Raw genomic sequence first — 23,146 nt, 5'->3', positions numbered from 1 at the left:
ATGCATAGGATGAAGTAGCCAAAATAAACAGGAAGTATAAAACACATGAACTAAAAATGTCTGAATCACTCAGCAGCAGCTAATAGAAAGACAAATAGCTCACAATATCAGCTGCTTGTCGACAAATCTATGAATGGATAGAGAAAAGAGGCCTGAAGGATATTTAGAACATGTATGATTTAAAAACCCATGTAATTTTTGGAGTTAGAATTTACTTTGTTTTTGAAAGAAAATAATCTCTAAAAATTTAAAGAATGGAATGATTTTTATGAGCTAATTGGTATTGAAACCTAATGTTTGGCTTTGAGACCTTTAACAAAGAAGGTTGATGGAAACACAGATAATGCATTTCATATACTTAGTAGCACTTATACAGGAAGCAGTTCATCCCCATGGAAACCTATTTGCATTTGGGACATTTCTACTGGCTGATTTTTTTTTTTGATTTTTTTTTAACTAGAGTAGCTGATGTTTTAGCATAATTGCCATATATTGACAACAGATTTCAAAAGTATTTTTAAAATGTCAAGTAGCTGAGCATGTGTACATTGGAGATGTTAAGATATTCAGCTAAGCTTAACTTTAGGTGTAGGATGAAGAACAGTTCCTGATGAATTTAAGGGCAATGTTTGGCCTTCCATTGTCTATCACAAGCTGAAGGAACTATGCCTTTAAACTGATTAAATAAAATGCACTTATCTTGAACTTTTTTTAAAAACAGGTGACAAGAGAACTGAAACAGTATGACAATAAGATTATAGAGTGCAAATTTGAGAACAACAGCTGGGTCTTCATGAGGCAGAGAATAGACAAAAGCTTTCCAAATGCTTACAACACCGCCCTAGGTGAGTAGAATAACTTCATTTTTACCATTTCAGTAAACCTGGATAAATGGACTCTGGCAGAAAATTTAGTCCCAGAATTTCATCTGCCTTAATGTTGTTCTAATTTAATGAGGGAAAATGGTCTGTAGTCTCAATATCTAGTTTAGCAGTCTGTGTTTTTCCAGTATAACATTAGGTCCTGACCTTGCGAAGACTTATGTATGTGCTTAAACTTTATACACGATGAGTAATCCCAATGGTTTTAATGGGACTTATTCACTGGATGAAATGAAATAGGCTATGCTCCCATTTGTTATGTGCCAGCTGGCTCAGGTTAAGGGAATGTTTAATTGCAGTGTAGATGTTTGAGCTCAGTCTAGAGCCCAGGATCTGGAATCTCGCAAGGTGAGAGGATCCCAGAGTTCAATCTCCAGCCTATGCCCAGACATCTACACTGCAGGTAAACAGCCCCTTAACCCAAGCCCCACAAGCCTAAGTCAGCTGACACGGGACAGTCATGGGTTTTTAATTGCATTATAGACATACCAGTTACTTTACTGAGGCCATGATTGTGTGTGAAGTAAATGTGTGTGAGTTCTTCGCAGAATTGGGACCTTATTTAGTCAAATATATGCTAAAGGCCTGCATTTAAGTGAGGCCCCCCAAAATATGTTGCCTTAGCTCTACAACACAGTTAACTGACAAGCACTAGTGCTATGTTGACTTGTGGTGATGCACAAAGAAAGATACTTTGGCACGTCAACATGCTACATAAGTTGAATTTGTTAAACAAAAAAAGCCATGATAATTTCAGCTCTATTCAAGATCATTGTTTGCCAGATGGAAGACAAAATTAGTAGGAGAAAATGTAATTTCAAGCTCCTAAAATAGTATTACAAACAATAGAGAGTAAAGCAAATGAAAGCTATGAAAAAAAGTTGTCCTTATAGGATTGTGACGCCTTCAGATTCTCCTGTAGACAATAAAAAAAAAGAATCCTCTGAAAATGCAAAAAAGCAATTTTCTTTCAGGTGGAATGAATGAGTTTAAATAAAGATATGTTGGAATAATATGAGTAACAATAGTCATACTGAACTGGCATTTTGTTGGTATCATAAACTTGAACATGGTATTCAGAACTACTAAGCTTGCCAGGAGATATATGTATATTGCTAGTTTTTCTTTAAAATTAATCCACCCATGTAAATTTCTGATAATCTAGTGAAATTAAATTGTTTGGATGAGCCAATTGCAATTAGCCATTTGATCAAGTGACAGTAGGACTGCTGGTGCCCTTTTGGAGACACCTCAGAATTCCAACAGCTCCACCACCATAGCAGCTTTGTGCGTCTCCTGCAGCCCTCACATCAGCAAAAGGGAAAGAGGGATGGGCCACTGAAGAAGAGGTACCATTGTACCACCTCCTAAAGTTTTTCCCCATCAACACCAGCATTTCCTCCTAGTTGCGTCAGCAACCTTTATTCCTTTGGCCTGCCCCAGCCCCCTCCCCTACTTCCAAGCCACAGCAACTTTTCCTCTTCCTTTCTCCACTCCCAGCATGCACAGCTTTCCTCTTCTTCCCCTCTGCTAGAGCTGGCTGGAAAAAAAAATTCTGAAGAGTTTTCTCACCAAATAAATGGGGAGGAGGTTGCAAAAAAATGAAATTTCTCATGGGAAATCATTTTTTGCAATTAAATAAAAATATCCGTGAGGAAAAATTGCATTTTTGGTTCAGTTGTTGAAAAAAGTTGTTTTTGGAGGTTTGATAGGTTCCCTCCCCTCCTCCTTTCTTAACTTATCCCCACTGGAAAAGGTATATGGTGAGGAGGAGAGACCCACTTTTTTTCATATTTGAAAAAAGCTGGAAAGAAATAGTAAAGCTAAAATAAAATGTCTATGTGCTACTTCTTTCCCTTTTTGAACTTTTCTTTTTAGACTTTTCCAGTTGAAAAGTTTTTTTTAAAAATTAGTGATTTTTTTCCTTTTTGTCCCATTAGTCCTGGTCAGCCTTTAAAAATGGTCATGCACATTTACCAGCACAGGCTTGCTGGGGTGATAACTTTCTTATTTTTGTAATTGTTTGTTTTTGGCAAGGCTAGCTATTTTTCTTTATAATACTGTGTTTAAATGGACTAAAGCTGATGCATACAGAAGAAATTTTTAAAAAGCATCTTTACACCAAAAATGTTTTTAATTATAAAACCATTGTGTTTATAGTGGATTTATTAATGTTTCATTCAGATTGTTCATGCTTCCAGAATTACAGTGGTATGAAAAGAATATCTTCAGTGGCCCATGAGACCATATTTTTAGTAGCTAGTCATGAAGATGATTTTACTTTATATCAGTTGAGGGAGATAAGTTTACTCATTTTATTTAATGGATGTTGGGGCTCAAAAGAGTAACAATTATTCTTCCTCATGAAACTGCCTCTGTAGTATAGCTGGTCTTCCTCATACTATCTCTCAAAATCTTTTATAGCCCTTATCTTATATTTTTGTCCCAGCTAGTCATGGAATTCCACCTTAGATCAATATATCTTGCTTCTAGCCTTTTTTCCTAGGTCCCATATTTCATCAGACAAAACCAGGTTGCATAGGCAAAATGATAAAAAGATACTCAATTCAGGATCAAGCCTTTTCATAAATTATCTAAATTGTTTGATATTTGATGAAAAATCCAAAGACTTAGCCATTTCAGTTCCAAATTTGTCAAAATGGATAAAATCATGTATTGCTACCAGTAACGACTTAGGTAGAGCTTCAGAGCCAGAAGACACATTGCACAAGAGCTTTGTTGCTACTACTTGCCTAAGTAATGTGCTAATTCCTAACATTTATATTGAATTTAATTTTACTTTTTGACAAAGATTTATTCTTTTGACTAGAAGGCTAGACTGGTGCCTGTTGGGACAGCAGTTCTTTATTCTCTGTAGTCCTCAGCTGTGTGAGAGCAAAGTAGAGTAATTTCATCCCTAACACAAAAGTTCTATAAAATATATGTTCAAAGCTGAACATTTGTGCCAAATACTGTCATTTATTTTGCAAATACAGGATCAAATTGTTCAAGTGTTGCATGCAGCCGATCAGTTTAATAACTTCAAAATGTGTTCTTTATTCCCAGCTGTATGTAACAGCATCCAAAATCCAGTCACAAAGGAAATGTTGTTTGAGTTCATTGATAGGTGTACAGCAGCTTCTCAAGGACAGATGCAAAAACATCACCTGGATCCTGACGCTGAACTCATGCCCCCACCTCCTCCCAAAAGACCACGCACCATAACCTAAGACCACAGTCCGAATAAATAGCATGTTGTTTACAAATCTGCAGAAGGTGAAATGAAAATGTGCGTGGATTAAAAAACATTTGCAAAAAAGTCATTCTATGCATCCTGTAAATATCTAGATGCATTTTTTTCAAATGCCACATCATGAACCGACATTCTTTTTGTAACTGGCAAATTCAGCCTTACTTTGTGGGATTTGAATATAGAAATATCCAAAGGTTTAGACAAGAACAGTATAGAATCAGTGGAAAGCTGCCTTGTTTGTACATGGATATCTTTCACCTTTAATTTATAATGTTAGCAATCTGGAACTGTGAGAAAACATTGGAACACTGTACTTTTTAGAATCTGTGTTTCAAATATAGTGGTGTTTCTTTTTCTTTCTTATTATTTAATTAGTTCAGATTTGTCACGCTTAATATAATTTATCTTAGCGTTCCTACATTTCTGAGACTCATGTTCAAGAACAAACAGCAGTGTTGTTTGTGTACTGTATTGGTTTAAAAAAACCTTATTAGGTTTACTAATTTTAAAAGTAGCTGGGTTTTTTGTTAAAATATTAAAGAACTGAATCTTTATTGTTGTAAATAGCATCCTTTCTAAAGGAAATGTGCTGGGTGGTCGTGTGGGGGTTAGTTTTATTTTTGTTTCATTATTTGAAGTCACACACCTAATGTCTGGTGGGTCAATTTTAGCTCTGCATTTTAAGTTTATCTGTAGATAAGGAACACACATGAAATCCTTAGTATTAAGGTCTCTGTTTTGAGGCAGTTTCTAATACAGGGTTTAGTTCTCCACAATGAAGCCATTATAAATAATATGTAAAGGTACACCTCACTGTGATATACAAGAGTAATACCCAGTACTAATGATGTTGTCTTAGATCCAGGTGCAAAATGGCAAAAGAAATGCCAGACAACATCTTTGATGAGGAGGTAATGCCAATGGAATAGAGCCCTGTCACAGGAAAAGGCCTCCTAATTTTAGATAAAAGCAGACCAAAGGCAAGACATGTATTGGTGGAAATAAACAAGCTGAATACCAAGACATTAATTTTCAAAGCAGCAATCAGTTGTCCTGTGACAGTATTCTAATCTGTTGACTTTATTTCTGTTATACCCAATGATGAAACAAATATCCTAGCGGCCCTTGCTGCAGTACAATTGGAAGTTGTTCACTCAATTAAGATGGAAAAGCTGCATTCTAATGGACATATGGAGGCATTGCTCTGAGTTTGAACTAGCTAGAAACAAAAGTAATTATAAAAATGCAGTTTTAAAAGTTTTCTGCACAGTTAATAAGCTGGTGTTTGGCTATTCAGTTATTGATAAATAAGTATAAATATAAATATGAGTGATCCATTCATTCAATAGTCTGGTTAACTAACATAATTTCATCTGATATAATAAATGATCCAAAATAGTTTATATTTAAATGAGTTTTAATGTTTGTAAATAAAGTTAACTCATGCAGTGTTTTTTTCCTATATGGAAATTTTAGGGCTATGCTTTGTGGGGGGCTCCTCCAGTTGTTTCAACGTGTATAAATATACACTGTATCATTCACATGGTAATCCTAATGTCCCTTTCCTGGGATACTCCATATATGTGTTAGGGCATTGAAGAGGTTTAAAAAGTTGCTTTTTTTGCCGCAGTAAAACTTGAGGAAAAAGTGTGTTCATCAAAGCTCATGTTTCAATCATACATAGTTCCCTTGTATTATCTTTATAACAGATATATCATCCTATGCAAGGCTGAAAAATTATCTCCCCAAAACAAGCTTATAAATTTCATGTGGAAACCTATGCAACCTCAGTTCACCCTTCATGGAAACACACAGTCCATTTCTTTTCCACATAGTTTTTGTTGTTTTTTTCCCCAGACTTACAGCCCTACCATTGAGTTAAGTCATGACATACATTTTATCAGCTGTCTCTAGTGCTGTTTAAATGTCTATGGTAATTGCAATCTTTTAACTGAGAACGAGATATGGGAAAAGAGTTTTTTGTTTTAAATATTTATCCAGATTATTTCCTCTCTTCTCTTTTCCCCCCTCCACCTTTTTATTTCAACAGAATTTTAAAGTTTATAAGTTATCATTTTCTTTAGTGCATTGTAGCCTGCCCTCGACGTGCATTCCACTGTTGCCTTTTGCATATTTTGACATTACTTTTTTTTTCCACTCAATTTTTAAAATTGGTATGTTGAAGGAATTGTAAAGACATTGAGAGATGATCTGATGGTTTGGGAGATCTCTGCTCAGATTTAACTTGAAGTTCTTCCTGCACTGCAGCTCTGTAGCCTTTGGAAGAGGCTGATCATCTTAGGTTTTCTGGACAAAGTTTTTAAAAAACAATAAAAGGTACTGGGAAGGGAAGAGTTGAGTGAAGAAGCAGATGAAAACAATGGAATTCCACTTGGACCAGCTGTTTGTTTGCGTGTTTGATGTATGAGACCCTGCTCTCTTTTGCTACTGGATATTCTGAGATAGGAGTCAAGGGGGCAAGGAGGAGCCTGTGCCAAAAAACCTGAGAAAAACTCAACTGTCTGCTCTTAGGGTATAGAGTATGAACCCATCCTCTAAGTTGTTGTTTGTTAAATAGTACATGTACAGTTATGTTTTGCTTTCAATGGAGTTCTCAGAAAATGTCAGTACATTCCTCTGAAAACTATGTATTAAGTATTTTAATAAAGTCAATGGTTTAAAAGAATGGACGTTCACTTACTAGTGCTAGTGGTCTAATTATTTATGCTTATGATATCCACAGAAGAATTTTACATGATTTGCAGAGATCAGAGGTTCAACTCTGGGCTAGAAAGCCTATGCATAAGGATACCCAGAGAGCCAATAAGCAATATAGCTCTTGGCTATGATAAATATTTTTTTAAAGCAGAGTTTTCCCTTCCTACGGCCTGAGAGGAAACTGAAGAATTGGTGAATCAGAAAAACTTTTTATAATGTGTTAACATTGTCATGGTATAACCCCCACTCTGAACCTTAGCATCCAAAAGATGGGGTACCAGCATGAATCCCCCTAAGCTTAATTACCAGCTTAGATCTTGTAGTGCTGCCACCAACCAGGACTTACAGTGCCTGGTACACTCTGGTGCCCCCAAAACCTTCCCAGAGGACCCCAAGACCCAGACCCCCTGGATCTTACACAAGGAAAGTAAACCCTTTCCCCCACCGTTGCCTCTCCCAGGCTTCCCTCCCTGGGTTACCCTGGAAGATCACTGTGATTCAAACTCCTTGAATCTTAAAACAGAGAGGAATGCACCTTCCCCCCTCCTCTTTTCCCCTCCCCAATAGGTAATACAGATTCAAGCTCCATGAATCTAAAACAGAGGAATTCCACCTTCCCCCCTCCCTTCTCTCTCCCTTTCTCCCACCAATTCCCTGGTGAGTACAGACTCAATTCCCTTGAGCCCCCACAAGGGGAAAAAATCAGTCAGGTCTTAAAAAAGAAAAGCTTTTAATAAAAGAAAGAAAAAAGTAAAAGTATCTCTGTAATCAAGATGGTAAATGTTACAGGGTCTTTCAGCTTATAGACACTAGAGAGAAGCCTTCCCCCCAGCACAAATACAAATTAAAATCCTTCCAGCAAAATACACATTTGCAAATAAAGAAAACAATCAAAAAGACTAAACCACCTTTCTACTTGAACTTACTACTTGAACAGAAAATTAGAGAGCCTGTAGGTACGTCTGATCACTCTCGGAACCCAAAGAGAACAACAGACAAACAAACAACACAAAACAAAGACTTCCGTCCACCGAGATTTGAAAGTATCTTGTCTTCTGATTGGTCCTCTGGTCAGGTGTTCCAGGTTCACTGCTTGTAACCCTTTACAGGTAAAAGAGACATTAACCCTTAACTATCTGTTTATGACAAACATATTACATTATTATTTATTTATTTAAACGTCTACTGTACAAAAAGACCAAACAAAATTCAGTATTCCCCCACTCCAGTTAAATTCTCACTGGATACTAAGAAATACATATTCAGAAACACTGAATAATTTTACGTGGCCTTTGAGTGTTTTGCAGTAGTATAAGTTCCATCTTCCTATATTGTGTTAAGCCAGTAAAATAAATAAGCTCCCCAAATTAACCCTTGTCATCTTGTGTTCCAGATACCTTCAGAGTATTTTCTCTGTGACACTACTTCTTTGGATGCATATTCCAACTCATGGGGTGTGCTAGCTGGTGCAGCTCAAGAGGTGGAACCTGCTCATAGCAGTGCTTGTCAGAGCACTTGTGCACCCCTGCTATTCCTTCCCTTTTCCTTCCTGAACATTCTGGGGGTGAGGTCATAAAAGGGGGAGTGGCACCCTATGCTGCCTCAGTTCCTTCCAAATGCTGCAGCAGATAGATTTTAGCCTCTCTGAATCCAGTTGGATCTGGAGCCTTCACGCAAGAACAATTTAATGCCCTTGTTTGGTATAGTTTTACTTTTAGTGTAGTTTTCATTATTAGTTTTAGTGGTAAACTTTATTTAAATAAAAAGGGTTTTATTCTTAGCACAGATAGTAGATATATCTTCAATTCTCACTGCTGGTTCTGTGTCAGATTGATTTTAAAACCCGCAGCTGTGAGTCTCAGTGCCCCGGTCTACAGACTTGAGCTCACAGCACTAAAAACAGCTGTGTAGACAGACGCTCAAGCTCTGAAGTTCAGGATGGGGGAGTGGGTTTCAGAGTCCGAGCTCCAGTCCAAGCCGCAGTGTCTACACTGCTGGTTTTAGTGCTGTAGTGCCAGCCCAGATTCTTACACTCGCTGCTCTGTTTTTTAAAATGCAGTGTAGACATAACCTAAGAGACCTGGCTTCAAAAGGTTAGGTGCATCTCTTGTCCGGCCATTTTCCCAGGATCAGGATGCCCATAGTAGATGCTTGGCATGTGTCAGAGAGGGTCACTTTCCCTCATGGTGGTCTGTCTGCAGCACATTTACCCTCAGCATGCTCAGAGAGCCCCAGAACAGGCTGCAAGCCTTATTGCTGCAGGAAGTTCTGGCTATGAAGTGTCCTGGATCGGATATATATAAGAGATCTGTACCCCAGGTGAAAATACCAGTGTCTGCTTCTTTTTAGCACCTTGGGGACTAAAAAGAAGAGCAATATGTATAATACTGGGGTCTCTTTCCCAGGATCAGTTTCAGTGCTTTGGTGCAATCGGTATCCAAATTATTGGATCTGATACTATAGTGCTCAGATATTTGGTTGATACCAGCCTCTGCGGGAAGAGCCAAACCATGGGAGAAACCTTCAGATCCATCTACTTCAGTTCTGAGAAAGTTTGTGCAAGACAAGAAGGCTCCTGCTTGCAAGGACAAGTCATATTCAGGAGATGCCTCAGATCCATATGACCTGGATCCAAGAATATCAGATCCTAAACCAAAGACTAAGGTTCAGGCTTAAGGTGAATCATAGACTAATAGAAATATAGGGCTGGAAGGGACCACAAGAAGTCATCAAGTCCAGCCAAATAGACAGACCATCGCTGACATGTGCTTGTCCAACCTATTCTTACAAACCACCAATGACAGGGATTCCACAACCTGTCTTGGAAGCCTATTCCAGAGCTTAACTACCGTTAGAGCTAGAAAGACTTTCCTAATATCAAACCTATATCTCCCTTGCTGCAGATTAAGCCCATTATTTCTTGTCATACCTTTGGACATAGAGAACTATTGATTACCATCTTCTTTATAACCGTCTTTAACATAGTTGACAACCGTTTATCAGATCCACTCAGTCTTCTTTTCTCAAGAGTAAACATGCCATGTTTTTTTAACCTTTCTTCATGGATCAGGTTTTCTAAACCTTTTATCATTTTTGTTGCTCTCCTCTGGACTCTCTCCAATTTGCATCTTTCCTAAAGTGTGACCTCCAGAATTGGACACAGTACTCCAGCTCAGACCTCACCAGTGCCAAGCAGAGTGAGACAGTTACATTCTGGGTCGTACATACTACAGTCCAGTTCATACACCCCATCACAATATTAGCCTTTTTCGCAGCTGTGTCACATTGTTGATGCATGTTCAATTTGTGCTCCACTATAACCTCCAGATCCTTTTCAGCAGTACTACCACCTAGCCAATTATTCCCCATTTTGTAGTTGTGCATTTGATTTTTCCATCCTCAGTGAAGTGCTTTGTACTTCTCTTTTATTGAAATTTCATTGTGTTGAATTTAGACCAATTCTCCAATTTGTCATCATTACTTTAGATTCTCATCCTGTCTGCCAAAGGGCTTGCAACCCCACCCAGCTTGGTGTCATTTGCAAATTTTGCCTAAAACTTGCCTAAAAACTTATCCCCCAGTTCTGAAAATTGCATTGAATCTGAAAGTTGTTCTAGAGTTGGCAATAGTTTCTTTATCCACTATTTGCATGGAACCAACCCTTACTATGGTAGCACAATCGCATGACATCGATTCACAATCAGATCAGTTACCCAGATCTGCAAGAGACAAACTGTGTCTACTTGCATAAGAGAGTAAAAGGAATGCTCCTGCTACTTGTCCTTCTTATGTGTCCCGACCAGGGAAAAGGAGGAGGTCAGTAACATTTGTTTGCTTTTCTGTTTTGCATATGCAGGTCCTATAATTTCCCCATTTACTTCTGTGTTGCACCTGAGATCGGCTCTAGGTTAGATCTATAGTCCAAAGAAGAATCAAAATATGCTGGATGTTACAGATATACCTCCAGGTTCCATTATCAGAAGAAGGAATGCACCTCAAAATATGGTGCCTACAGATCATCAGACCCTTCCAGATATGGGCCCTGGCAGATTCTGCCCTGGTCTGGAAGGCCCTGTTGTTCCAACTGCAGACATCTGCGGGGTTGCTATTTGGGGCTTTATACTTACATTTACAAAACATTACTTCCTAGACCTAGCTTCTACGTCGGATGCTTAATTTGTCAGGGCAATACTTCAATCCCTATTCAGTTAGGACTCCAAGTCCAACCTTCTATTTATGGAGTACTGCTTGATAAACTGTCTTGAGTGGAAATATGCAGCAGAAATGAAGGTTACTTACCTGTAACCAGAGTTCTTAGAGATGGATTCTGCCTATTCGCACTCAGGGTATGGCTACACTTGGAGATGTGCAGCGCTGGGAGTTACAGCTGTGTTCATACAGCTGTGTAGGGAAAGCGCTGCAGTGTGGCCACATTTGCAGCATTTGCAGCACTGTTGGGAGAGGTGCATTGTGGGCAGCTATTCCAGCGTTCAAGTGGCTGCAATGTGCTTTTCAAAAGAGGGGTGTGGGGTGGAGTGTGACAACGAGCGTGGGGGAGACAGAAAGAGTGGATTTTTGGAGCTGACGCTGTTCTCACCTCCCTGCCTTGCAAGTTCTAAGGACTGGAAGATACACAGTGCCTACCTTCAATCATTTTAAAAGTTTTGACCTTTCCCCCACCTGTCTCTTATTCACAAAATGCAAATTATGCACTCCTAAATAGTCTTCAGACCATATAAGCAGCTGCTCAACACTACCCCTCCCCTCTCTCCTCAAGCAAACAGCTGTGAACATTCCAAAGCAATTCCCCTGCCTCCGCTCACTCGCTCGCTGGAGCAAAGAGCAGCTGTGTTTATTTTTTAGCTAAGTAGCTATGGGGAGATCAGAGTTCAGCCATTCTTCCGGTTTGTTGTGGACAGGAATTCTGGGATACCTCCTAATACCCTGGAGGCCAATAACAGCGCTTTTAGTGGCTACACTTGATGACCAGCGCTGCATCACCAGCGCTGGAATCGCTACACCCCAAGCAAACCAGGTGTACAGCCAGCGCTGCAACCAGGGAGTTGCAAGTGTGGACAGAGAGTGAGTTGCAGCACTGTAACCCCATCACCAGCGCTGCAACTCTCCACTGTAGCCAAGCCCTCAGAGTCCTAATGGAATCTTGATTGTGGGGAGACGGTGGAAAGAACTGAGGAAGTAAAGGGCGCCTCACCTTCAGAACATTCAGGAACACAGAGGGGAGAAGAGAAGGGTGGGGGTGCATGAGTACGCCAATAAGCACTGCTGTGAGAAGGTTCACCATCTGAGCAGTACTTGCCGGTGCATCCCATGAGTGTGAATGCACAGAACTATGACTATAGGTAAGCAACCTCCATTCACAGTATGGCAAAAAAAAAAAAAAAAAACCCACCACCCAACTATGAACTATTTGTTCACCATGAAAGCAATGGATGTTATGATATCAAAAGCTTTTTTCCCCCCTCAAATTCTCATAGCACAAATGTAGTTCAACTGAAATATTTTCCCCCTACATCTTCCCATATATTTAATCAGAAGAAGACAGACAAATTGAGTTCAGAAGCCATTAAACTATAATATTCTGATAAATGTTGACTAAATGTTCTGCACAGAACTATTCTGTGAAGAGAGATTATATTAAGGTTATTGCATTAAATAGATCTGTATAAATTGTAAATATTGAAGATTGGAAAAACATTTTTATTTTTATTAAAACACTCCTCAGTTTTTCTTACTTGTACACAATTCATTAAGGGATTGAAAGTTTTGCATCAGCAGGTAGACCTTAGCTCATATAATTTGTCACAGCTACACTGACTTCAGTGGAGCTACTTTGATTTCACCAGCTGAGGATCTGGCATGAGGATCCTGGACCCACTCCAAAGAAATGCTGGCTGCACCAAGACACCAGTGACATTTTGGGGATCCAGTGTCTCTCACACCCTCACCTAAACTATAAACAAGTATTGAAATTATTTACAGTGCTTGAAAAACTTTAGTTTTTAGTCCTGTGGGCAATCATGAAATCTCTGATCTTAAATCATGTAATTGTAACTGCTATCATGCTTTCCCCCCCCTCCCAATTGAATTCTGATGTGATTTTAGTGGCCTCTATCTCAAGATTGGCCAGAATCCAGTGATGTTATGCCATTTGGAATTATCTAACTGTAGTGGTTCTCCTTCATAGACAGGTTTGCTACCGGTAACAGTGATCTTTTTCCCCCTCTGTTACTGCAGTTTAGAAGACAAGACAAAAACAGGTTATCACGGGAAACTGCCAGTTTTATTCTGCATCGTGACAGTTACACAGACGGGGTGTCCAGAGCAACCACCTTCCTAATCTTCAGAACAGAGGAAAAGCCTTGAAATTCATCTCTTAAAAAAAAAAAAAATCTACCCTCTTTTTCTCTTAGTTTGGTTCGTGAAGGAACAGCCTGGAGCATTTGTCTTTATGCAGCAGCGGCTCCCCTTGACTCAATGCCTTAGTGTAGTGGCAGCATTGTGATAGGGTGCCAAGTCCCATCAGGGTCAGAGAGTAGTTGTACTGGGAGTAGTGTAAACACATAGGAAAATATGGTCACCACTCTGAACAACCTTACAATCTAATTTGAATCAAGGTGAAAGAAGTGAGTGAAACAAACAGTAGGAGGGAATGTGGAGAAGGCAGTATAAGTAGGAATGTTTTGAGTAGGAAAGTTGATCCAGGAAATAAAAGGTGAGAGCAAGGGGGGGAAAACCCCAAGGGCTCTGGTGGGATATGGCCATTGGTGATGAGCACCCACCAGTCTGAAGGAAGGTTCTAACATGCTGCTCCCCACTGTGCCTGCCTTGTAGAGTCAAGTAATAGAGAACTAGTATCAGTTCATTAGGGAGCACAAGGCCCAAGAGCAAGAATCCTTTGGGATCAGATCTTCAAAGAAGCAGACTAACAGGTAAGTAACTTTCTCTTTTCCTCACAATTATTCTTTGCATTAACTCAGAAATCTCTGTGGTGTAACTGTGCATGCACCACTGGGAAGTGAATTTCCTCCTCACTACCCAGTGAGCAAAGGTGTCATAATGAGAGAGAAGCTTCGGTCAAATCCCTGAATTGGAACACCACCGCACGGAGAAATTTCTGAACCAAGTGTGTGCTGAAGAAGGACTTTGTAGTTTAGTCAGTGCTGTGTGAGTACATGTGCAATGTGATGCATTATGGACCTCGCTACTGAAACTATGAGCCTGATCCTTGGCCTCCCAGCTGCTTTGTGCAGCTCAGGAAGCCAAAACATTCAGAAAGTTGCACCAAAGGGACAGCTGGGGAATCCTCTGGAAACCTAAGGTTGGTGTTGCAGGCTCTACACCACTGCCTCCCAGTGCTCTGTCAGCATATGAGATGTGCTGAGTGCACTACACTCCAGTGATCCCCAGCCAGAATATGGTTCTGATTTAAGATGGGGACAGAAAGGTAAATTGGAGCCACCTTCCCCACCAAGCAGTGCTCTGTTGAACCCGTGAATTTCCAACCCTTTGTTCTGATTGCAGAAGCTCATGGTAACTGGGCACAAACACCATGTATAGTATTTCAATGCATATGGAATGCCAGCCATATGCATGAAAATCCAGAATAACTTCACTAAACTCTGAGGTTACTAGGGGTTTTCTTCAGTGTAAACAAGATCAGAATCTGACCATAATAGAATGAGATTAGAATAAAACTGGTGACCTTAGCTCTGACTTTCCTTTGTAAGTTTGTTATGCACTCAGTGTTATTTTAGTGTGTCTTTTAATGCTTATTACATTCTTTCATTTGTTGTGTAGACAAATACTGTGCTACAGGGTCTTATTTTAATAAAGTTTTTGCTTTACTATATGGGGTTTTGAGATACATAAAATTACCATTCAAATATAAAACACGAAATTTAGGATAAAGGTCAAACAATAAAGGGAAAAATCGACTGCATCAAACTGCAAAGAATTCACGTCTCTAAATAGCCTTCTGCTCTTAAAAACGCTCAACTTGCTGGAATAATTTACTTTCTGCTGCTGAGCAGTTTGTTCTTTTTTAAAAAATAAAAATTTAATGTGTTACTGTTGTGTAGAAAAATCAATCCTTTGGAATCAATGATAATTTTGCAGGTAGTTAATACTTATTCACATGAGTGACAGTGTCTGCCAGTGTTCTGCAGAAATAATGTGTGACAGAACAAATATTCAAGTTTGTAACATTACTACTGACCCCTTCCCGTGCAGCCCCAGGATTAGGGAAATGCAAAATTGCTTTATGGCCACCTTTGACCTTCCTGCCCCTTCTAGTCCTGGACTTAGTGCTGTTAGCTGGACCAGAGAAATCTGACCCCAGTTCCCTAGATCAGTGCTTCCCTGCCAGGGATAAGTGCACAATTGTTATACAACACTATAGTTGTGCATAGTGCTTAACTAGGGTGACCAGATGTCCTGATTTTATAGGGACAGTCCTTATATTTAGGGCTTTTTCTGATATAGGCGCCTATTATCCCCCTCTCTGTCCTGATTTTTCACACTTGCTAACTGGTCACCCTATGCTTCATCGATACATGAAATGGCAAGTAGAGCTTGGCAAAGTATTTTGTATGAAACCTTTTAACCAAAAAAAAAAAAAAGCAGAATTTGCTTTGTTGTTTGTCAGGAGGTAGTAGGGATTCCAGAAAAAAATCTAAACATTTCATTTACATGTTTTCTAAATGAAACTTTTCCATTTTTTTGAGTCAAACGAATTTTCATTTCAATTTTTTCTTCAATTTTTTTTAAATGTTAAACTTGAAAACAAAACACATTTTGAGTTTTATTACAAACCATTTTCTACAAGACGTACCTTTTTGGCCAGTAGTTCTCACTTCCTCCATTGTCTGTACTGGAGAAATCTATCTTGTACTTCTAGGGAGATAATTTAACAAATCCTCAGCGTGGAAGAAACATCTGTTTAAAATGATTCTTGGTGCACACTACCTTTTCACTTTTGTATGTTGTGTTACAAAGTATGGCTACTTCTATTGATAGAGCAAGGTGAAAGCACTTCACCATTATCTCATTTGTGCCACTGCTGGTGATGTGGTCAATCATTATGGAACACATTATAATAATTCCCAGTATCATTTAAAGACTTTGGGATGTTTTGGAGTGTAAGATTCTAGTGATCACTTTTTAATGCATATTTAAAATGAAGAAATGCAGATTGGCAAATGCCAATTGTACAGCTTGCTGGAAATTTTGCTGTGAATATTTTTTCTCAAAAATGCTGATTCATTGAAACAAACTGTTCACTGAAGAGGTTTGGATTTGACAAGTCTCCTGATTAAAAAAAAATTAAGTTTAAAAAGAGTTAACATGTCTTGTTCTGACATTTTCAAAATGAACAGTTCTGGCTTTCTGATTTGAGATGACTTTTGGTTTTGAAGTGTGATCTAATTAGATTTTAAAAAGAGAAAAAAGGTGAAAATCTAAATGAAATGTTTCACTTGACCTGAACTGAAAATGCTTTTTTTTTTTGGTTGGTTGGTTGGTTGAGAAATGTTTTTGAGATTTTGCCTTTTCATACCAATTTGAGCCAGACATTTTTTTTGAAATCTTGACAATGTTTGAAGGATGGGAAAAGTTTCCTGCCCAGCTATAGTCAATAATTCTATGCCTCATTAAAACAAGTCAACTAATGTAAATACTATATGTTCAGTGATTGCCAAATTAAAGTCAACAAACCATAACATCTGAGAGATCACAATTACTTCCTATTGTAAGTAAAGAGAAATATAGCAGCATCCCAAACAGCAGCAGCACACAAAATGGAAGTGCAATTAGATAAGACTAAATCAGGTCAAGGCTATAATGTTAAATCTGGGTGAGATAAGATGGGTGAGGTCATATCTTTTATTGGACCAACTTCTGTTGATGAGAGAGACAAGCTTCTGAGGCACACTAAGCTCTCCTTCAGGTCTCTATGTAAGCTTGATAGCTTGTCTCTCTCACCAACAGAAGTTGGTCCAATAAAAGATATGACCTCACCCACCTTGTCTCTCTAGTATCCTGGGACCAACACAGCTACAACAACACTGCATACAACAATCAATTTTGTCAGTTTGCTTGAAGTGATTGTGCTCTCTGCCCAATAAAAACAGATTCAAATCTAACTGAATATTTGTTCGACTATATCTACAAGAAATGCAACATGAGCACATCATGTCTTGTTTCTGCCAGGTGAGACTTTTTTTCCTTCAAGAAAAGCTGCCAATTCATTTGTCAGTTTGTATACATGAGACAAAACTTTGCCATGGGACAATCAATGAACCTCAGCATGGAAAGGCAGATGGACACACACTGCCCATTTCCTGACAAAAAAACCTGAAAGCACTGGGAATTCTTGACATTGTTTTTGATATAATTTACAATTTTCCCAACACCTTTAAGAGTTTTGTGAAGCTCAGGTATGACATCTTCAGCTGGTAACACCTCCCTGTGCACGAAACAGTGGTTCCATGGTACAATGGGTGTTTTCAAAAGGATTCTTTGCACAAGTCCCAAATGTTTCCCTGTCATTGAAGCATCTCCATCAGTTGTAATGCCACACTTCGTCCAACTCAATGTCACCTACTGCATATAATTATTCAGTGCACCAAATATATCAACAGCAGAAGTAGGCATATCTGCACTAAATAGGTATTGTTCTTGAATCCCACCATCCCATATATGCCTCACATTAGCCAGCAAAATGGCACGATTTGCTATATCTGTAGATTCATCTAATTGTAAAGCCAAATAATCACTTACTGAAAGATGGTCAGTTTTTTGCTATTGGATGTCTTCTGAAATATGAGGATGTCTCCTCCTTATATCCTTGGAAAGAAGGACTGTTTTTAACTTTGCAGCTGACTCACCCAACAATTCAGTGCATATGTCAATAGCAGAAGGTAAAATTAACTCCTCACCAACGAGATGAGCTTGTTTATGTTTGGCAATGCAGAGTGCAGAAAGGTAAGAGGCATGTAATGCTTGCTCTTGGACAGTATAGCCACATTTAAGAATTTTTTGTGACATTACCAAATCTTTGGATTTTCATTGAAAAACATCAATAGGCTTGTCTTTAGAGCTTGGGTATTTTCTCTCCAAATGCCTGTGTAATTTTGATGGTTTTAGGTTTTTGTTGGTTAACAATTCCCTGCAGATGATTAACTGTGACCTGCATTCACCCTATCGATCCTCAATAAACAATAACCCAAATGTTAAGCAAGTGGGGTCATACTTATGTTTACTTCCCATCTCACATTGTGAAGAATTTTCATTATCACTGCTACTTAGGGTGGCCAGATAGCAAGTATGAAAAATCAGAATGGGGTGGATGGTAATAGATGCCTATATAAGGCAATGGATCAGCGTCCTCGTTGCACCACCCACCAGTACCCGACAGCAGTCAAGGAAGCTAATGATCCAACCAGTGAGTTGAATTCCATGAGCACCAGCTAAACCAATCCCAGCATTATCATGACTGACAACCCCAACATGCAGCCCGGCGACTTTTATGTCATTGGTCCAACTCTATGCGCATTTCAACTCAACATGGAGGGTTTGTCAGTTGCCAAGTGTGATTTACTCGGCATTCTTGCTCATCAACATATTATTGACATCATTTGCTTGCAAAAGACACATGTAGCAACTGCTGAAGCCGGGCATTACAGTATTGACGGCTTCAACCTGTTGTCTATTGAATTCTGTAACACCATCCAGGTTGGCAGTGTCTGGCTGGCAAATGTTTACAAGCCTCCAAGCATCAGCTGGAACCAACAGATGCTACCAAGCCTGTGACACCCAACTGTCTGCATCAGAGATTTCAACAGCCATCACACAGACAGAGGGTATAAGGAGATTGACGCAGATGGTGAACAACTTGCAGACTGGGCATCTCAAAATGACCTTGCCCTTATCCATGATTCTAGGCAGTGAGGCACATTCCATTCTTCTGGATGGGATCATGACTACTTTCCTGAGTTATGCTTGGTCAGTTCAGTTCATGGCCATCCTCAGCCAGCAACATGCCAAGTCTTGGATAATTTTCTACACAGCTAACACAGACCATCTTGATCCATATCGGGCTACAGCTCCAAGTTGTCAAGAGTTCCAAAAAGAAGTGGTGGAACTTCTGAAAGGCTGACTGGAAAAATATCGGGAAGTGCTGGACAAGGGTGTGGTGACAATACGAGCCCGGCATGCCTTGGTAAATGAGACCGACCATTGCTCTGTGGTGCTATTTACAAAGCAGCCTGAAGAGCCATCCCACGCAGTTGCAACCTGGTCTGTGTCCCCTGTCTTGAAGAGGAGAGCACTGTCTTGCTTGCAGTATGAGGCACTGGTGACTCAGATGTCGCTGACCATCTGATCGAATCATTGGACGCTGCGTGCCAAGCCAGATGGGAGGAGACAACCAAGAAGATGAACTTAACCCGCTCCAGATGCATGTGTTGTCAGTCTGCTCTGATGCCTTAGAGCAGTGCAGCAGCCACCTGTATTCTCCTAACCCTCAGTGATACCCAACCAAGTAGCCAGACACCTTTGGAGAAACAAATGCGAAGACAAGTGAGGAATGAATGGCGTATGTTTAAACATGTACATTAGATCAGAAGCTGCCCAGAACCATTCACTGTAACAGAGCTGGAACAAACACTGGGTAGCATCAAGTGTGGAACAGCTGCAGGCTCTGACAACATATCTCCAGAATTCCTGAAAAACCTTGGCCCCCGTTCTCGGCTTTGGCTTGTGTAATTTTTCACCAGGGTCATCAGTGAAGGCAGGCTACTGAAGATATGGTGCACCGCAAAAGTCATTGGCCTCCTAAAGCCTGGAAAAGACCCAAGTCAAGCATCAATCTGTTGTCCCATATCATTATTATCAGTGTGCTTCAAGGCACTGAAGGGCTTGGTCCTACAGTGCCTATTACCTGACATGGAGAGAATTTTGAGCCCTGACCAAGGCTTTTGCTGAGGCCATATCACATGCAACCAAGTACTCGTGCTGACCACATTTGTTGAAAATGGCTTCCAGAGAAACTTGAAAACAGGTGGTGTTTTCATTGACCTAACAATGGCTTGTGATACGTTATGGCACACTGGCCTGCTTGTGAATGTATCAATGGTCCTGCTACCTTGGGTCACAAGTGTTGTTGAACTGTTCCTGCACAATAGGCCATTCAGAATCCATATGGGGGAAAAGACAAGTGCTTGGAGATGACAGAGCAATGGGGTACCCTAGGGCTCTGTGCTTTCTCCAACCCTGTTCAACCTTTACATCAATGACCTGCCAACAACGGAGTCATGTAAGTTCATTTACGCAGACAACATCTGTTGTGGTACCCAGGCCCAGACGTTTCACAAGCTTGATGCCACCTTAAATTGGGACATGATAAAGTTAGCTGACTACTGTAAGACTTGACATCTCCAACCAAGCATCATAAAAACAGTCTCCAGTTTGTTCCATCTTCATCTCACCAGCACAACCCAGGAACTGAATGTTTATCTGAATGGTCAGAAGGTGAAGCATGAAGTAGAACCAGTCTATCTATGTGTGACCTTAGATCGCACACTGAGTTACCAGGCCCACCTGAAGAAGACAGCAGCTAAAGTTAAGATGCGCAACAATCTTCTTAGCAAACTGGCAGGTTTATCATGGGGTGCTCGTGCTCCAACTTTGAGGACGTCAGCTCTTGCCATTTCATATTCGATGGCGGAGTACTATGCACCAGTTTGGAGTCGATCGTCATACACCAAACTGGTGAATATCCAGTTACTTGCCACCATGTGTATCATCTCTGGCACCCTGCGTCCGATTCCACTCCCCTGACTTCCAGTTCTGAGCAATATTGCTGCTCCTCATATCAGATGAGAGGTTGCTACTGGCAAGTTACTGGAGAAAGTAAGCACCAACTCAAGCCTGCCACTGCACAATGACCTTTTTAAAGCAACAGCTGCACGTTTGCTGCCACGTCGCCCATTATGGTCTCATCCTCCACACCAAGATGTTAGGGCAGAAACACTCTGGCAAGAGAAATGGATATCTGTTACAATCTCCAACCAGTCCCTCATCGCTAACCCCACAATTTTCTCACCTCGTTTTGACCTGGCTTGTCACCAATGGTCCCTGTTGAACAGGTTCTGGACCGGGCAAGGTCTCTGTGCAGCCAACCAGTATTGCTGGAGCCTTTATGACAGCCCTTTGTGCAGCTGCAGCGCAACACAGACGATGATGCACATTATCAATGAATGCCTGCTGTCAAGGCTGAATCCCAACGCTCTCACTCCAAGTGCAGAAATGGAGCCTGCAAGGATTTTAAAAATTAATACTGGCCACTCCAGTCTTAGATTAAACTCCCAAGGTTACAGCATTTCTCTGACCTTGGCTTGGTAAACGCTGCCACCCTCCAAATGCAAAAAAAACCCTTTGAGCCCAGGAAGGAGTACTTGGGAATTCCTCTCTCAAGTCTTTTCACACCCCTCTGGGGAAGAGTTGAGAGAGAAAATAAAGGCAATTACCTGTGGCTATCAGCTAATCAAACAACATGCACAAACCTTTTCAGACACCAAAAGTCCAATCCTGTTCTTTAAAAAGGTAAATTTTATTAAAAACAAACAAACAAAAAGAAAATACATTCGGAACTTAGGCTTTTGCTAGATTTTAAAAGAGCAGTTCCAAAAATCAAGCACCCAAAATAGCTTTCTTAGGGGTTCAGCTTAAAAATTACAAGCAAACAAAAGCATCGGGAGTTAGCACAGAGGAGTCCACAAACCAATAAGAAATAAAAGAAATAACCCTAATCACGTCTAGCTAAACGTTCTGATCTACTTACACATTTGGAGTTCAGATAAGTAGTTCTAGACATGATCTAATGATTTATGGTCATACCTGGCTTATGCTGCTTATAGCATGGCTGCTCTGTCCCTCCAGCCCAGAGAACAACAGATAAAGGGAAAGTTTATTTCCCAATTCTAAAAAGCTCTACCTTCCCATTGGCTTTTTTGGTCAGCGGCTCACTTTTTTTTTCTTTACCTGGAGGACTTTTTAACCCTTTACAGATAAAGCAAGTAAAGAATAGCTACCAAGAAGAATTTTACAGCTAACTTGCTGGCTGGATATCCATCAAAGGGAGTTATCCTCCCCTTTATTTATCACACACCCACCCAAATCACAGATGGTGCTGGCCAGCCTGGTTCAGGTCGGGTCCACACCGGCTGGGATTTCTTCCTGGAGGTTTAGTAAACAGAGTTAATAAGATACATGCACCTCTAATTTTACTAATAATTACATGACAAACTAAACAGTACTTTTTACATTTCAAGGACTACAGGGACTTAGAATGCAGAGACATTTTTACCTGGCTGATTCTGGGAAATCTTCCCGGGAGAGTGCATCACCCACTTTGTTAGAGGCTCCTGAAATGTGTTGTATTTTAAAATCAAAGTATTGGAGAGCGAAGAAGTTTTTTGTTAGTCTCTTTGACTGTGTGAAGCCACTTCAGTGCAGCATGGTCAGTCTGCAGGTGGAACTGCCGTCCCCAAATGTATGAACATAGCTTCTCCAGAGCATACCAATGGTGTAACATTCTTTTTCTGAGACTGACCAGTGGCTTTCCCCCTCAGAAATTTTTTTGCTGAGAAACACGACAGGATGGAATTGTTGATCTGGTCCTTCCTGCATTAAAACTGCTCCCACATCACACTCAGACCCATGGTTACAACGAATGGTTGGTTGAAGTCCGGGGCCCTCATTACAGGGTCAGATGTAAAGGCTGCCTTAAGCTGGTTAAAGGCTTTCTGACACTTCTCAGTCCACTAAACTGCATTTGGTTGTTTTTTCTTGGTCAGGTCTGTCAGTGGGGTGGCAATTTGGCTGTAGTTTGGTATAAACCATCGGTAATACACCTGCTGACTAGGTTCAGCGGTGCCCTAGAAGAACTGCACCACGCCACTGAAGATGCCATCACCATAGATGACTGTGCACTCGCTAAATAAATAAATAAGACAAAGCTCCAAATATCGGGACTATCCCTATAAAATTGGACATCTGGTCACCCTACTGCTACTTGCGAAAAGGCAGGTTAAAAATTTCTCCATTTTACTGGCTGAAAGATTTGCTTCTGACTAAAACACACTCCAAACTCTCCACTGCTACATTCCAGTAAAACGATGGAATGTTACATTTGAGTGGCTAATCACTGGCACCTGCTGCTGTTCAAATAACTTTGTTACAGAGCTTCTACTGCATGAAGCATGTGTTTGGGCTG

The 23,146-nt window shown here is 40.2% G+C and overlaps 1 protein-coding gene across 5 annotated transcripts in view; it reads left to right on the top strand.

The window, feature by feature from the left end:
• The window catches only part of RNGTT (RNA guanylyltransferase and 5'-phosphatase), a 425,454-nt gene that overhangs the window by 385,191 nt on the left and 17,117 nt on the right, over window positions 1-23,146 (top strand). For 3 of the 5 annotated variants that reach the window (XM_030555914.1, XM_030555912.1, XM_030555910.1), the window contains 2 exons: window positions 722-845; window positions 3,948-6,820. In XM_030555914.1, coding sequence (XP_030411774.1) covers window positions 722-845; window positions 3,948-4,111 — 288 coding nt within the window. In that variant the 3' untranslated portion in view covers window positions 4,112-6,820. Of the gene's footprint in view, window positions 1-721; window positions 846-3,947; window positions 6,821-23,146 lie in introns of those variants that run through there. The other 2 variants (XM_030555911.1, XM_030555913.1) reach the window with 1 other exon arrangement.

Source organism: Gopherus evgoodei, chromosome 3 (genome assembly GCF_007399415.2).
Source record: "Gopherus evgoodei ecotype Sinaloan lineage chromosome 3, rGopEvg1_v1.p, whole genome shotgun sequence".
In the NCBI taxonomy this organism is placed as follows: Eukaryota; Metazoa; Chordata; order Testudines; family Testudinidae; genus Gopherus; species Gopherus evgoodei.
The sequence above is the reverse complement of the archived record's forward strand: the minus strand, read 5'-3'. Positions and strand labels throughout refer to the sequence as shown.